The sequence below is a fragment of the Mya arenaria genome, chromosome 14 (assembly GCF_026914265.1).
Source record: "Mya arenaria isolate MELC-2E11 chromosome 14, ASM2691426v1".
Lineage (NCBI taxonomy): Eukaryota > Metazoa > Mollusca > Bivalvia > Myida > Myidae > Mya > Mya arenaria.
In genome coordinates, this window is record NC_069135.1 from 5301887 (window position 1) to 5318379 (window position 16493).

The following is a 16493-nucleotide window of genomic DNA, read 5'->3' on the forward strand; positions in this document are numbered from 1 at the left end:
TAGTCGTTTAACTTCATTCCGGAGATCATTTTCCGAAAAGCATCTGGGATTACTTCCGGAAAGGTTGACAGCGGCACGCTGTGGAAGAGTCTGTCCCACTGTTAACGGAAATAAAATCAGCGATAAAATTGTGTTTAGATGTAATATGGACAGCCTTAAACAGCATATTTTTGCGCACGCATGCCAATACAAATTGACTGACTAAATGCATTAGTCTTTTTGACTTTGACGACTGACTGTTTAACACAGATACTAGTGCTTTATTGTCAATGTCCTCATAAAATCATAAATTTAATTTGCTGGGACGTTTATAGGATAACAGAGTAAAATACAGTCGAAAATAGTGATACTTTTCCCTGTTGTGGTCCTTGACAGGGAGGCGACTCCAGGGAAGTCCAATATACGTATTTTGTCATTAGCGACTAATGACTGATTTCGGTTTTGCACATGATACGGTTTTAAGAAGCAATGTTAATTCATATTTTGACTTGTAATTAGGCCATTCAGACAAACCTAAAAACAAACATTCAGGAATATCGCAAATTTCTTATATTATTATCCTATTAATCTACTGTTAATGAATAACATCCGAATGGCTAAATCAATATTTAGTGAAAAGGCTTGATAATTCATCAAAATCAAAATGCAAACTGCATTAATTGTAAAACTATTTGATAACAAACCAGGTGTCCTTAGATTTTACAGAGCATAGTCCTGGAAAATCTATGACTGAAGAAGGGAAGTAGGCTTTTGTAATAAGGTAAGGTATGTAATTAATTGTTTTAATCAAAATGTCTTTAGCATTTTTTTACGCACACACAAAATCAGCTAAAGATGTGTTTGAACTGTAAATTCACAAATTGTTAAATAAATAGTTCTGCCCAAGCCGGAGTGATGATGATAAAATGTTATCATCAACCAATACATTTTCCACGGTTTCCCCAATATGTGTCAAATAAAACAATAACATAATCGTCACCTTCAGTTATTCTTAAATAATTTAAAAGATTAAGATTTCGTCACAACCACTTCCCCTTTCTTCCAAATATTGGCAAAATCCTGCAATTCAACTGATGGCCATGCAACGCATTTCACTGTTCCAACAGGCTGAACCTCATCTTCAACTTCATCTTGGGTAGCATACTCTACATAACGGTCTTTGATGTCATCATAGGGTCTGCCCACAGCATCAAATCTCAGCACCATTCGAGGGGTTGCCACTGTCATGAGCCAACAATATAAGGCGAACTTCTCGACGAATTCCTGTAACGACGTGGTAGCTTCGCATGAGGTGTCTCTGACCAACTCCTGATAATCTTCTGTTTGTTGAAGGGAGGACCTTATTTCCTGTTAATACAAAAAGCTGAAGCATACGGGAATGGTCAGAATAACAGGTTGAATACCGAATGAACTATAACGTTTACACAATGATAATGTCATTCAGAATAAGATAAAGTACACGTACCAGTTTGATTTTGTTTGTAACTGTCTCATTATGTGCAATGTTCTTCCTTGTCGAATAAACGCCAAGGTTCTACGAAGCAAAAATAAACCATTTGAATAAGAAAACGCATTCGGAGCTCCTCGGCCTTTTTTTCTCGAAAACAACCTCGGATGTATTTGGACAGTTTACATACGCAAACATTGGTCCGTTTAAGTCCGCTGCAAGTAGATCACGTAGGTATTTTATTTAGAATTTAAACTTTATGACTTAACTCTTAGGACTCTTAATTATGTTTGCAATAATACACTGCACTGGCAATCAATTCAAACTAAGATCAATAAATACATCTCAAAAACACTACAATTGATTAATGATATAATTCAAACATTTACGAACTACTTCAACTGATGTACCGGCATACATCCGAGGTTGTTTTCGATAAAAATGGCCGAGGAGCTCCGAATGAAAGAAAATGCGACACTGTTCACAGTGGTAATACAAAGGAGGTATTTGATTAGTGGCATGCCTCCAGAGTACACAACACCTGTTCCGATAACTTTGTTTAAGTTATTATAACTACTAACCTTGTAAGATTATTGTGTATTAACTTTTCAAATAAAGATGAAAAATAAATGCACTTCAAACAACCCAAACAGATCCGTTACAGCCAAAGTTGCGAGGTACGTAAAACTTATACGTACATTCTTCAAAAAGGGAAGATCATCACCAGGGTCAAGGAAGAGGAACTCTCTAATATGGTTATCGGCCTTGTCATAACACATCCCATGAATACTCTGAAGAAATGAGATTTTCAAATATGTCCGTGTTTATATCTCAAAATATGTGTTTCAATAATACAAAATTGATACTGATGTTAAATTTCATAATTAAACAAAGCAAGCTTGTATTTTGCAAAACAAAAGCTATGTATAAATTGAAATTCGGACATTCTTTCGTATTTAAAAAACACACGACTGGTTTACCTGCATCATGTTTGAAAGTTTTCTGAGCACTTCTACTTCAGAGTGATCACCCTTTTCATCCACGATATTCTCACATAGATCTATCCAAAGGTTGTTTCTAATGTTGTTGTCAAATTCATTAGCCAGTTTTGTGTTGGCAAAGGGATCATTCAAGCATTCTAGATCTCCACTGTTGGCGGACACTTCGGCCATTTTGCTCGTCAGGTAGTCAGAACTATGGAATGATCATAAAACGTTTCATTTCAATCTACAGCTGTTCATCAAAGGCCACGATACTTCTGTGTAAGCACATATATGCTATTTAATAGTCCATGTTAGTAATGTTTTACGTTTGGGTGTATTATAATAATAGTACAAGCTATGAGCTTATTTTTAAAATTCATTTGTTGTCAAAATCCATTTAAAGGGACATATGGTCCCGAATTCGGAAAAATATGTATTTACGCACAACAATCTTAAAATTGTAAGAATCTGGCTATAAAACATTTACATGATTAAAAGCATATTCGCGACAAGAATGTTGTCAAACACCTTGCAGGTCACGTGATCTTCTCACACACTAACTTGTCATAAACGATTTGGCCAATACTCATTTTAAGCGGTGTTATCATTGCCGATATTAATCTGTCGGGCTCTTTGCACTGTCCGGCTTTTTTGATAGCCATGTTTTGTGTAGATTTCTTTAGTATGTTAAAGAAACGTGGTGAAATTCAATGACTGTATCGACGTTATAAGTGCAAATTTAAACTAACTGGGTATATTTACCAACTAAATTTGAATTTGAAAAATACGCAACAACCGCGAGGGCTAAATGTGTCGAAAGCGACGTGGTACACCAGTTTGTAATATATAATGAGTTGTACACAACGATTTATCTTTTATGCAAGTTTTTGACATGTTCTGTTTATTTTGCAATTATATCATCTGGTGCCTAGTCCAAGGTAATTGTATATTACCTCTCCTATTCAAACAATTGATATGGCTATCTAGATTCTTCACGAATTATAATATTTCAATAAACTAAAATACGTGTGCCATAATAATAATTATATACTTACTGTTTCTGTAAAGCAATGTAGTGTTCATACAAGCTATCGTATTTTGATTGTAGCGATACCAACTGTCTCTCCGTTGTCTCATCAAGTTGGTCATATCTTTCCTGCAAAATCTGAAGTTGGTCATGATTTTCTCGTGGATGTCCTTCTTCTAGACGATCCTGTCGATGAAACACAAAATTAAAAGAATTCTCTCTTTTTATGTTACTTATTCTATTTTAAGGTAGTCACATGAACGAAATACTACAGGGTGTTTCACAGAACATGATCTAACTAGATCTTATATAGAAACTCGATAGTCTGACAAATTGTTAAACGCTATAACATTATACAATAATACTGTTTAGTTGCAGTGGGTACAAATTTCACGTTCTAAATTCTCCAGACCGCATCATATCAAAATGCAATGCAAGTTAACAATTGGTAACAATAGCCCTATTGACTGAAATTGACATTAAAGGGGTTGTACTAGGAAATTTTGAGTACTGATTCAACCCAGGAAAAAATGTTTTCCGTGTATGGGTGATTTACATAGACCTTATGCAGGAATCAAGTATTTCTTAAAAAAAGGCTAGGGTATCACACAGGAAACTCCGTGTATCTCGTTTGGTGTCTTCACTTCTGATAATATCTAGACGTAAGTCATAATTGTATCCACTTGTTTCTGTCCATCAGTTTCTGATATCATTTATGGCATTAAAACACCGCTTTAAGTCGTAATTTCGTCGCTGCGGTTGGACCCATATTGCAGATAATTGGATGCGGGCAGACCTTCATCTTCACTCTTAGAAACAAAAACATGGCAGAAAGGTGCCTTTTGCATTTTTGAAACAAACGTTCATTAAGCCAAATAATATGTTATAAAAGTAAACACGTAATGTGAATTTCTTGTTTAAATACTCAGTTCCTAGAAATTGTATAGCACTGCACACACTTTTAAACATCGTCTTTGGTACCTGTGTACGTTTAAGTCTCGCTCGCATAGTCTTCAAAAAGTACCTACTTGTAAGTCAATGCATCTTCCACATATGTCCCTCTGATCTAGTCCTAGTGTTCCAATCCATCTGAGTCATATAGAAATACTGGAATGATACTACTCCACTCCACTTCTTAAGCGCAAAGTGCTTGCAATAAAACAACCAAAACAAGACTGATCGCAATGATATAGTGGCATAAAGATGTTATGTGTGAATATGTTTTTTTATCTTGCAGCCACGACTTACAAATTACTTCAAACATCTTAAATAATACGAAGTCGAGGGAATCATTTTACTTCTCTAAGAAGGCAAACACAAATATGCTGACCTAAATTCCTTAACACATCTATTATTTGCAGATGTTTGTGTTTAATCATATTAGTAGACGTCCAAATATTTTTTTCTAAGCATCATCTGGCTTAACAAATCATTGAAATATCTTGTTGCAAAATCAAACCATGAAACACTAAACGTCTTTATATATATATGATACAGTCATGTATTTACCTGAACGCACATTGAATGGATCGGAAACAACTAGGGAACACGTGGAAGATGCTACTGAAAGGAAAACATCCCTCTCTTTTCACTGGTAATATCGATCTTTTAACAAGGGCCATCCGATCCTCGTTTTCACTCGAACTGAAAGCAGCAAAAGCATTTTAAAAACTGAAATGGTTAGGAATATAAGGTTGTACTTCTCGGGCTGGAATGAAATTACATTTCGTTTATTGACATATTTCCGAAATATGATGTACAAATCGAGTAAAGTGCAGGCAATAAGGTGTGACATAGGTCTCGGATGTGTTTTTTTCTAAAAAATGATGACATTTTTTTGTGCGTGTGTTTACTTTGTGCATATTTTTATAAGGTTTCAAATTTATCTATTTGCGGAATTATGGCTGCATTATAAACATATTTATGCGAAAAGCTGCAGAAACAAACACAGCAGCAAAAAAGTTTAAACATAAACCCGGTTTAATGACACTGGATAAACGCCAAAGACATGGAACATAAAAACAAAAAATCACTACCAAGAAACATGGAAGAACCGCACAAAACTCCACAAACAGCACAGTGCATTCATACTATATATAAACAAGAGGGCCATGATGGCCCTGTATCGCTCACCTGTAGCTTTGCTAAATAAAGTGAACATTCTGACCTATTATCATAAAGATCCAATGAAAAGTATGGCCCCTACTAATTGACCTAGTGACCTAGTTTTTGACCCGGGTTGACCCAATATCGAACCTGACCTAGCATATGTTAAGATGATCATTCTGTCCAAGTTTCATTAAGATTAGGCTAAATTGTGATCTCTATTGTGTTCACAAGGTTTTTTTACTAATTGACCTAGTGACCTAGTTATTGACCGCGGATGGACCAATGTCGAACTTGACCTAGATTTTATAGAAATGATCATTCTGACCAAGTTACATTAAGATTAGGCTAAAATTGTGACCTCTATTGTGTTCATAAGGTTTTTCTAATATCTGACCTAGTGACCTAGTTATTGACTGCGGATGACCCAATATCGAACATGACCCAGATTTTATAGAGATGATCATTCTGACCAAGTTGCATTAACATTAGGCTAAAATTGTGACCTCTATTGTGTTCACAAGGTTTTTCTACTAATTGACCTATTGACCTAGTTATTGACGGTAAATGACCCAATATCGAACTTGACCTAGATTTTATAGAGATGATCATTCTGACCAAGTTACATTTAGATTAGGCTTAAGTTGTGACCTCTATTGTGTTCACAAGGTTTTTATACTAATTGACCTAGTGACCTAGTTATTGACCGCGAATGACCCAATATCGAACTTGACCTATATTTTTCTAGAGATGATCATTCTGACCAAGTTGAATTGAGTTAAGCCTAAAATTGTGACCTCTATTGTGTTCACAAGGTTTTTCTACTAATTGACCTAGTGACCTAGTTTTTGACCTGGGTTGACCCAATATGGAACTTGACCTAGCTTATGTTAAGATGATCATTCTGACCAAGTTTCATTAAGATAAGGCTAAAATTGTGACCTCTATTTTGTTCACAAGGTTTTTCTAATAATTGACCTAGTGACCTAGTTATTGACTGCGTATGACCCAATATCGAACTTGACCCAGATTTTATAGAGATGATCATTCTGACCAAGTTGCATTAAGATTAGCCTAAAATTGTGACCTCTATCGTGTTCAAAAGGTTTTTGTACTAATTGACCTAGTGACCTAGTTATTGACCGCAGATGACCCAATATCGAACTTGACCTAGATTTTATAGAGATGATCATTCTGACCAAGTTGCATTGAGATTAGGCTAAAATTGTGACCTCTTTTGTGTTCACAAGGTTTTTGTACTAATTGACCTAGTGACCTAGTTATTGACCGTGAATGACCCAATATCAAACTTGACCTACATTTTATAGCGATGATCATTCTGACCAAGTTGCATTGAGATTAGGCTAAAATTGTGACCTCTATTGTGTTCACAAGGTTTTTCTACTAATTGACCTAGTGACCTAGTTATTGACCGCGGATGACCCAATATCGAACTTGACCTAAATTTTATAGAGATGATCATTCTGACCAAGTTGCATTGAGATTAGGCTAAAATTGTGACCTCTAATGTGTTCACAAGGTATTTCTACTAATTGACCTACTGACCTAGTTTTTGACCCCAGATGACCCAATATCGAACTTGACCTAGATTTCAAAGAGATGATCAGTCTGACCAAGTTTCATAAAGATTAGGTCAAAATTGTGACCTCTGTTGTGTTCACAAGGTTTTTCTAATAACTGACCTAGTGACCTAGTTATTGACTGCGGATGACCCAATATCGAACTTGGCCTAGATTTTATAGAGATGATTATTCTGACCAACTTGCATTGAGATTAGGCTAAAATTGTGACCTCTATTGCGTTTACAAGGTTTTTGTACTAATTGACCTAGTGACCTAGTTGTTGACCGCGGATGACCCAATATCGAACTTGACCTAGATTTTATAGAGATGATCATTCTGACCAAGTTGCATTGAGATTAGGCTAAAATTGTGACCTCTATTGTGTTCACAAGGTTTTTCTACTAATTGACCTAGTGACCTAGTTTTTGACCTGGGTTGACCCAATATGGAACTTGACCTAGCTTATGTTAAGATGATCATTCTGACCAAGTTTCATTAAGATAAGGCTAAAATTGTGACCTCTATTTTGTTCACAAGGTTTTTCTAATAATTGACCTAGTGACCTAGTTATTGACTGCGTATGACCCAATATCGAACTTGACCCAGATTTTATAGAGATGATCATTCTGACCAAGTTGCATTAAGATTAGCCTAAAATTGTGACCTCTATTGTGTTCACAAGGTTTTTGTACTAATTGACCTAGTGACCTAGTTGTTGACCGCGGATGACCCAATATCGAACTTGTCCTAGATTTTATAGAGATGATCATTCTGACCAAGTTGCATTGAGATTACGCTAAAATTGTGACCTCTATTGTGTTCACAAGGTTTTTGTACTAATTGACCTAGTGACCTAGTTATTGACCGTGAATGACCCAATATCGAACTTGACCTACATTTTACAGCGATGATCATTCTGACCAATTTGCATTGAGATTAGGCTAAAATTGTGACCTCTATTGTGTTCACAAGGTTTTTCTACTAATTGACCTAGTGACCTAGTTGTTGACCGCGGATGACCCAATATCGAACTTGACCTAGATTTTATAGAGATGATCATTCTGACCAAGTTGCATTGAGATTAGGCTAAAATTGTGACCTCTAATGTTCACAAGGTATTTCTACTAATTGACCTACTGACCTAGTTTTTGACCCCAGATGACCCAATATCGAACTTGACCTAGATTTCATAGAGATGATCAGTCTGACCAAGTTTCATAAAGATTAGGTCAAAATTGTGACCTCTGTTGAGTTCACAAGGTTTTTCTAATAATTGACCTAGTGACCTAGTTATTGACTGCGGATGACCCAATATCGAACTTGACCTAGATTTTATAGAGATGATTATTCTGACCAAGTTGCATTGAGATTAGGCTAAAATTGTGACCTCTTTTGTGTTCACAAGGTTTTTGTACTAATTGACCTAGTGACCTAGTTGTTGACCGCGGATGACCCAATATCGAACTTGACCTACATTTTATAGAGATGATCATTCTGACCAAGTTGCATTGAGATTAGGCTAAAATTGTGACCTCTATTGTGTTCACAAGGTTTTTCTACTAATTGACCTAGTGACCTAGTTTTTGACCTGGGTTGACCCAATATGGAACTTGACCTAGCTTATGTTAAGATGATCATTCTGACCAAGTTTCATTAAGATAAGGCTAAAATTGTGACCTCTATTTTGTTCACAAGGTTTTTCTAATAATTGACCTAGTGACCTAGTTATTGACTGCGTATGACCCAATATCGAACTTGACCCAGATTTTATAGAGATGATCATTCTGACCAAGTTGCATTAAGATTAGCCTAAAATTGTGACCTCTATTGTGTTCACAAGGTTTTTGTACTAATTGACCTAGTGACCTAGTTATTGACCGCGGATGACCCAATATCGAACTTGACCTAGATTTTATAGAGATGATCATTCTGACCAAGTTGCATTGAGATTAGGCTAAAATTGTGACCTCTATTGTGTTCACAAGGTTTTTGTACTAATTGACCTAGTGACATAGTTATTGACCGTGAATGACCCAATATCGAACTTGACCTACATTTTACAGCGATGATCATTCTGACCAATTTGCATTGAGATTAGGCTAAAAGTGTGACCTCTATTGTGTTCACAAGGTTTTTCTACTAATTGACCTAGTGACCTAGTTGTTGACCGCGGATGACCCAATATCGAACTTGACCTAGATTTTATAGAGATGATCATTCTGACCAAGTTGCATTGAGATTAGGCTAAAATTGTGACCTCTAATGTGTTCACAAGGTATTTCTACTAATTGACCTACTGACCTAGTTTTTGACCCCAGATGACCCAATATCGAACTTGACCTAGATTTCATAGAGATGATCAGTCTGACCAAGTTTCATAAAGATTAGGTCAAAATTGTGACCTCTGTTGTGTTCACAAGGTTTTTCTAATAATTGACCTAGTGACCTAGTTATTGACTGCGGATGACCCAATATCGAACTTGACCTAGATTTTATAGAGACGATTATTCTGACCAATTTGCATTGAGATTAGGCTAAAATTGTGACCTCTAAATTGTTCACAAGGTTTTTCTACTAATTGACCTAGTGACCTAGTTGTTGACCGCGGATGACCCAATATCGAACTTGACCTACATTTTATAGAGATGATCATTCTGACCAAGTTGCATTGAGATTAGGCTAAAATTGTGACCTCTATTGTGTTCACAAGGTTTTTCTACTAATTGACCTAGTGACCTAATTATTGACCGCGGATGACCCAATATCGAACTTGACCTAGATTTTATAGAGATGACCATTCTGACCAAGTTGCATTGAGATTAGGCTAAAATTGTGACCTCTATTGTGTTCACAAGGTTTTTCTACTAATTGACCTAGTGACCTAGTTTTTGACCCCAGATGACCCAATATCGAACTTGACCTAGATTTTATAGAGATGATCAGTCTGACCAAGTTTCATAAAGATTAGGTCAAAATTGTGACCTCTATTGTGTTCACAAGCAATTGTGAACGGACGGACGGACGGACGGACGGACGGACGGACGGACGGACGACGGACGAAGAGTGATCACAAAAGCTCACCTTGTCACTACGTGACAGGTGAGCTAAAAACCTGGGTATTGTTATTAAGGATTGTTAGGTGCCGCATGTCTTAACCTATCGTTCTGTGTCGTCTTGCGTTCCTAAACAATGATAGAACATTAAGACAAAAGTGCAACCTTCTTTTGCCAAATAATGCATTACAAAAACCTAATTGGTGTCCAACAGACACTTGATTTCTTTATTGCTACCTTATTAAAGTAAAAAGCTTTAAATTACATTAAAAAGAGGGTATCATTCCTATGAAAAATATCTTCACTTGAAAAGCAAATTTTCCAAAAATTCCACAGGCCTCCTTGACACTTCTACCAAAATGACTTTTTAGCTTTAGCACAGTAGTAACAAGTCAAGAAATAATAGATATTTAAGGTATAAAAGCTTCAGGGCTGATGACATTTTTAATTTGCATTGTATTGAGCATGTGAAACATGGCTATCACACACACAGCCTTCATTATTGAGATTATCTCACAAACTGGGATGGGTAGAGGGTGGAGGGCACTACGGACCATTGTGCCCCCGCTCGATCATCCTCGGCACCCAGCGTATCATAACCTATATGAGGTGGGCCTCATGCTACCAATCAACCGGCTGGATTTCACCTTATTAATTATTCATGACTTTCATGAGTACGAGATTTTTACAGCTGTTTTGCACAGGGTATCATATAGGTTATGATACGCTGAGGTGCCGAGGATATCATATAGGTTATGATACGCTGGGGTGCCGAGGATATCATATAGGTTATGATACGCTGAGATGCCGAGGATATCATATAGGTTATGATACGCTGAGGTGCCGAGGATATCATATAGGTTATGATACGCTGAGGTGCCGAGGATATCATATAGGTTATGATACGCTGAGGTGCCGAGGATATCATATAGGTTATGATACGCTGGTGTGCCGAGGATATCATATAGGTTATGATACGCTGAGGTGCTGAGGATATCATATAGGTTATGATACGCTGGGGTGCCGAGGATATCATATAGCTTATAATTAGCTGGGTTGCTGAGGATATCATATTGGTTATGATACGCTGGGGTGTTGAGGATATCATATAGGTTATGATACGCTGGGGTGCCGAGGATATCATATAGGTTATGATACGCCGGAGTGCCGAGGATATCAGATGCCGCTCGATGCGCTACTGGAACGGATGCTCAAGGATATGTTTCATAGCACTGGCGAAATTTCTCATTTTTTTGCAATTCCACCATATTATGATCATGATAATATATACATGTATAACTATACCTCAACCCATCAGTCACATGAGCCATATCCAAGATTGTTTTACACGTAATCTTCCTTCCGGTCGTTCCTGTAGATAGAAATATCCATGGAAATACACAATCTTACTTCCTGGATTAAACCGATTCATTTAAGTAAACTTTATGAAATAGATTATTAGAAGGATATCATAAAGCATGCAGTCTACCTCGAATACTATTATGTTTCCATTACAATTACAAAACTGATGTGGGTTTTCCCATGTTGTTTCGATTTCTTAAACTATCGTTATCAACGTATCCCATGATAACTTGTCAAGTCAATACTAGACTAGTTATAAAGTTCATGTTGGAAAATGAACGTCTTTGAATTGAGGTCATGCGTCTAATCGGCATCGATCGATATATGGCTTATAACTATAAGATATAGACATAATTAAATGTCCATGTATCTATTTACACAAGTTACAACGGCAGACATATTAACTGATTATATACCAACTTTATCATTATTTTCACATACTTGTACTAGCAAAGATAAACAAATTACTTTTATCTATACTATACAATAAACTGTTATCTCAACACTTAAAAGGTAATTATTGCACTATCCCAGTGAGACACACTTAGTTCTTAAGTACATACGACACATTGACGTTCTCTTAATTTAATTCACATTAAATAAATACAAAAACGTATGTGTGGACTATAGCAAGAAAATGACCAACCAGACCTATTCAGTTTGGTCCCATTGTTAATCTAATGCATCCAAATGAACAAATAACATGGCAAAACATCCAATTAAGAAAACTGTTCCAATCTGTAGTTCTATGACATAGCTATATATACATCCACTTCAATACAATTGTTAACGAAACAAACTATATGCATACATGTAATACATACATATAATGTTGATGTGTTTTTTATTTTAGCTTCGGGGAATTTACATGGAGTGACCCGATAAGGCAGATGACCTTTAAAAGCAGGTGGCCTGAACCAGGTTTGACTGTGCAATACAACACCAAAACATTAGGACCTAAGTTTATGGCACTAAGTTTTATAACAAGTAGATAAATATCTAATTATAAATTACAAAAGAAATTCCGTTGTTTGTTTCCAAAGAAGGTGACATACTTATGATATGATGACAAGAACGACACAACAAAGAGTCGGCTGCAGACGTCACTAGGGTCGGGGTAATGATTTGGCCTTAAGGGGTGCCAATTCGGAGCACAGCTAGGAAAATACGCCAATTTCCGAACAATACATGATTTTAATGGGTTTATTCGGATATTGTTCTAAAGAAAACATTTAGTCATTTAAACCTAAAATATTTTTTAAGCAATACCAAAGGACTGAAGGGTCATACTTTAGTTTCCAAGCTATGAAACGTTCACCTATGGATCAGATCGTTGGGGGGGGAGGTTTAAATGTAAATGACGATTTGGATATCTGTCACACTTTGCATGTACCTCCCCCCCACGTAAGCTTCAAGTTTATCATCATTTTTTGGCCATTTAAAGTTTTCATTTTTCACAGTCGAAGTACTCCTGGAATATTGGAGTATGACTGGCTACGCGCCTGGTGCCGAGTCGACTAAGTGCCGAATATATATGTGTGCCGAATTGACCAGGCTATTTAGTGCCGAATAGTTACTGATTAAAAGGGCCAAATTTGCAAAAAAAGTGTTGTTTGATCTTTTCTTGGTGAGTTTAAACAAAGTTATTGGTGTATCTCAATAATCTGGCTTTAAGGGAACAAAAGAATGTCCAAATGTTCCCTATTAATGACGATTTATTGTGGCTTACTTGGATACAGCTTAAACTACAGTACATAGTAAATACTTTTAAAAAGCATAGCCATATGAACTTCTGATTGCCATGAGTTATCCATAAAGCTAATGTGCTTAGAGATAGGATCCACTGCCATTGTTTGTGTTCAGGTAGTGAAAATAATTGTATGTGGATGGATTGTTTTAAGATTTTTACATGGCAAAGCCTTCACATACAAATTGTTTTGTTTAATTTGGGCCATTCATTCATTCTGATTTGTATTCGGGGTTAAAGCATATTTCGTCTGTTAAAAATCATGTAAAAAGCCAAATTTCTAGTTTAAATAGTCTCCTGTCAACCTTTCTCTTTTTTCATGTTTCATAGTTTTATCAACTTGTTACGTAATTGATAGTTCAAACCATTCAGACACCTATATTTTGTCTGAATTTGTCCATTAACCTATATCATTTGAACCGTCCATTTCGGCTGGGGCCAGTTTTGATTGATAATCCTGATTTCATGTCTGTTAAGATACATTTTAAGTATAAAAATGCAGTTCAACGGTGAATATGAACAGGGGTTACATTTATGGGTGTACGGACGTATATAATATACACATTTCGTCTCCATACGTCCCAAAATCCAACTCCGAACGTAAGCCAGACTTCCTAAATCATAGTCAGAAAGTTCAGACTTCCACTTTTTAAAACTTAATGGAACCTCTGGATAAAGTAACTTAAATGCACCCATCAGTGACGGCCATTACAAAGCACTAACTGAAGCAGTCTCACAATCCTTAAGTTTTTATTTTCGTTGTAAGGCATGTAGAACTGCCCCAAATGCGATTTTTTCTGGGTAAATATGAAAACTCAGCAAATACTGTATTTCAAGTCACAGCTGTTTTTGTGGCTGTCTAGTACAGTCAATGGGAATGTCCAGCGGACAGCCGACATGTCCGGTACATTTTCATTTTTACCGACGAAACTTCTGTTATGGCAGACCTGTGAACCACTGGCTGTGCCAGAGAATTAGATTTGTTTCTCCAGAGAGGTAGATATGTTTCTCCAGAGAGGTAGATTTGTTTCTCCAGAGAGGTAGATTTGGGTCCAGAGAGGTAAAATTTACGGAATGTGCATATTGCGTGTTTTAGGAACACTTTAAATGATATTTTGTCGTATATTACCTCATTGCTATACCTTTCAGGTATCTACTGATGGAACTGACACTTTATTCTTAAGTAATAATGTAAAAGAAAATAATATGAATGTGTATCATATGCTAAAAACAGTACATAAAATATATATTCATGATCAATGAATAAGCCTCAATTTATATTCACAATCACATTGATTGCATTTACTAGATGGAGTATTCATAAAAAATTAAGGAATATTTATAATAGAAAATACTTTTTAATCTCCTTTTAAGCTCGACTATTCAAAGAATAAGGAGAACTATACTACTCAACCAGGCGTCGGCGTCGGCGTCGGCGTCGGCGTCACACCTTGGTTAAGGTTTTGCATGTAAGCACCTTCAAGTCATTATCTCAGCAAATGCATCATGTATTGCATTAAAACTTAAGATACGTATTCCCAACTGTCCAGCCTACTTACTTAATCAAGATAGATAACACTAATTTAAATATAATGCAAATTATGCCCCTTAATATTTCGACTTAGAAATTCTGGTTAAGGTTTTGCGTGTAACCACTTTTAAGTCAATATCTCAGCAAATACAACATGTATTGCATTGAAACTTTAGACATGTGTTCCTAACTATCCAACATACTTAATAAATAAGGTTTGATAACTCTATCATTTATATAACCATATTTTGCATATAAGGCAAATAATTGCCCTTTATTTATCAACATAGAAATTCTGGCTAAGGTTTTGTATGTAAGCACACATAGGTTTATATCTCAGCAACTACTTGATGTATTGCATTGAGACTTAATTCAACGATATTCAACCATCCAACCTACTTAAAAACCAAGTTAGATTATTGTGTTTTGCAAATGATGGCCCTTAATTATTCGACATTGAAATTCTGGTTAAGGTTTTGCATGTAACCACACTTCAGTCAATATCTCTGCAAATACCTCATGTATTGCATTGAAACTTGATGCATGTGCTCCCAACCATTTATCCTTCTTACTTAATCAAGTAAGATAACTCTATCTTTCATATAATATAAATTTTGCCCCTTTATTATTCGACTTAGCAATTATGGTTAAGGTTTTGCATGTAAGCACATGTAAGTCAATAACTCTGCAATAACTTGATGTATTGCATTGAAACTTTAAACAATCAAGTATGATACCTCTATCTTGCATATAATACAAATTTTGCCCCTTTATTATTTGACTTAGAAATTCTGGATAAGGTTTTGCATTTAATCTTATTTCACAGTGATCCATGCATGTTTCACTAAATCTGCAATTCTTATCTTAAAAGCGGCGGAATAGTCGAGCGCGCGGTCTCTGTGACAGCTCTTGTTTGTATTGTCAAACTTTATTTTATCATAAAAAACATTTTAAACAAGAAAATAAAACAAAGTCAGCAAAGCATTTGAAAAAAATCAGAATGGCCTAAATACCTGTACTGTACCTGTAATTTTTAATATGCTGACATTTAGGAACAAAATGACATTTAAAATAACTGTCATTGAAGGCATTTCATTAATTCAAATAGAAAGTTGGAAAAAAACTGCGATAATTGTTTCTGACAAGCCAGCGCTCTCGCAGAAAATTCAATTTTCTGACATCGACTTGATATTATAAGAAAAATACTGATAGTTCTCGTAAACCTTCCATACAGCATAGTCAATGATTTTGTGGTTACAAAACACTTTTTTATCATGATTTTTTCACAAATAAACTTTCAATCATTTGTCATTTGTAAATTTGTGATGAATTCGTTTACTGTGCTTACACTGCCATGGGGCAATTTCCACGAGGTGTAAGCTTCTGTTTTTCTTGATCAAGGCCTTTAACTCACCCTAGTACATGCAAGTTAACACTGTATTAACACTATGAAAACAATGGCCCAATTTGACCAATTCACCGATTATGCTAATCTCTGCCGACCAGCAATGTGTGACAGGTTGACTGCAGTTTCATTATGACCAATTAATGACCTTACCGCACGTTAAATGCAATTTTAGGCATGCATTTTTCATAAAAGCGGTAGATGTTGTGTTTGATTTTGACTTGTAGACATATTCGTTATATTTTATAA

At 35.9% G+C, this 16493-nt stretch overlaps 1 protein-coding gene across 2 annotated transcripts; it reads right to left on the bottom strand.

Moving 5' to 3' along the window:
• Positions 1-768: 768 nt before the first annotated feature.
• On the bottom strand, positions 769-12265 carry LOC128216910 (uncharacterized). Of its 2 annotated transcripts, none has more exons than XM_052923615.1 (9): positions 12213-12265; positions 11505-11571; positions 4967-5101; positions 4486-4546; positions 3486-3643; positions 2428-2641; positions 2146-2238; positions 1466-1534; positions 769-1347 (listed from the first exon to the last, which is right to left on the bottom strand). In XM_052923615.1, the coding sequence occupies exons 2-9, from the start codon at positions 11528-11530 to the stop codon at positions 1009-1011; spliced, it is 1095 nt and encodes a 364-aa protein (XP_052779575.1). In that variant the 5' UTR covers positions 11531-11571; positions 12213-12265; the 3' UTR covers positions 769-1008. The 2 variants fall into 2 exon arrangements, with proteins under 2 accessions (XP_052779575.1, XP_052779574.1); XM_052923614.1 differs by lacking the exon at positions 12213-12265 and adding an exon at positions 11689-11843.
• Positions 12266-16493: the final 4228 nt, after the last annotated feature.

Bases quoted from the DNA above. Each gene is read 5' to 3' on its own strand.
- LOC128216910 (XM_052923615.1), bottom strand. From the start codon at position 11,530: ATGGCTCATGTGACTGATGGGTTGAG. The intron at 5,102-11,504 runs GTATAGTTATAC...TGCTGCTTTCAG, and splicing joins CATGTGACTGATGGGTTGAG to TTCGAGTGAAAACGAGGATC. The intron at 2,642-3,485 runs GTAAGTATATAA...ATCATTCCATAG, and splicing joins TACATTGCTTTACAGAAACA to TTCTGACTACCTGACGAGCA.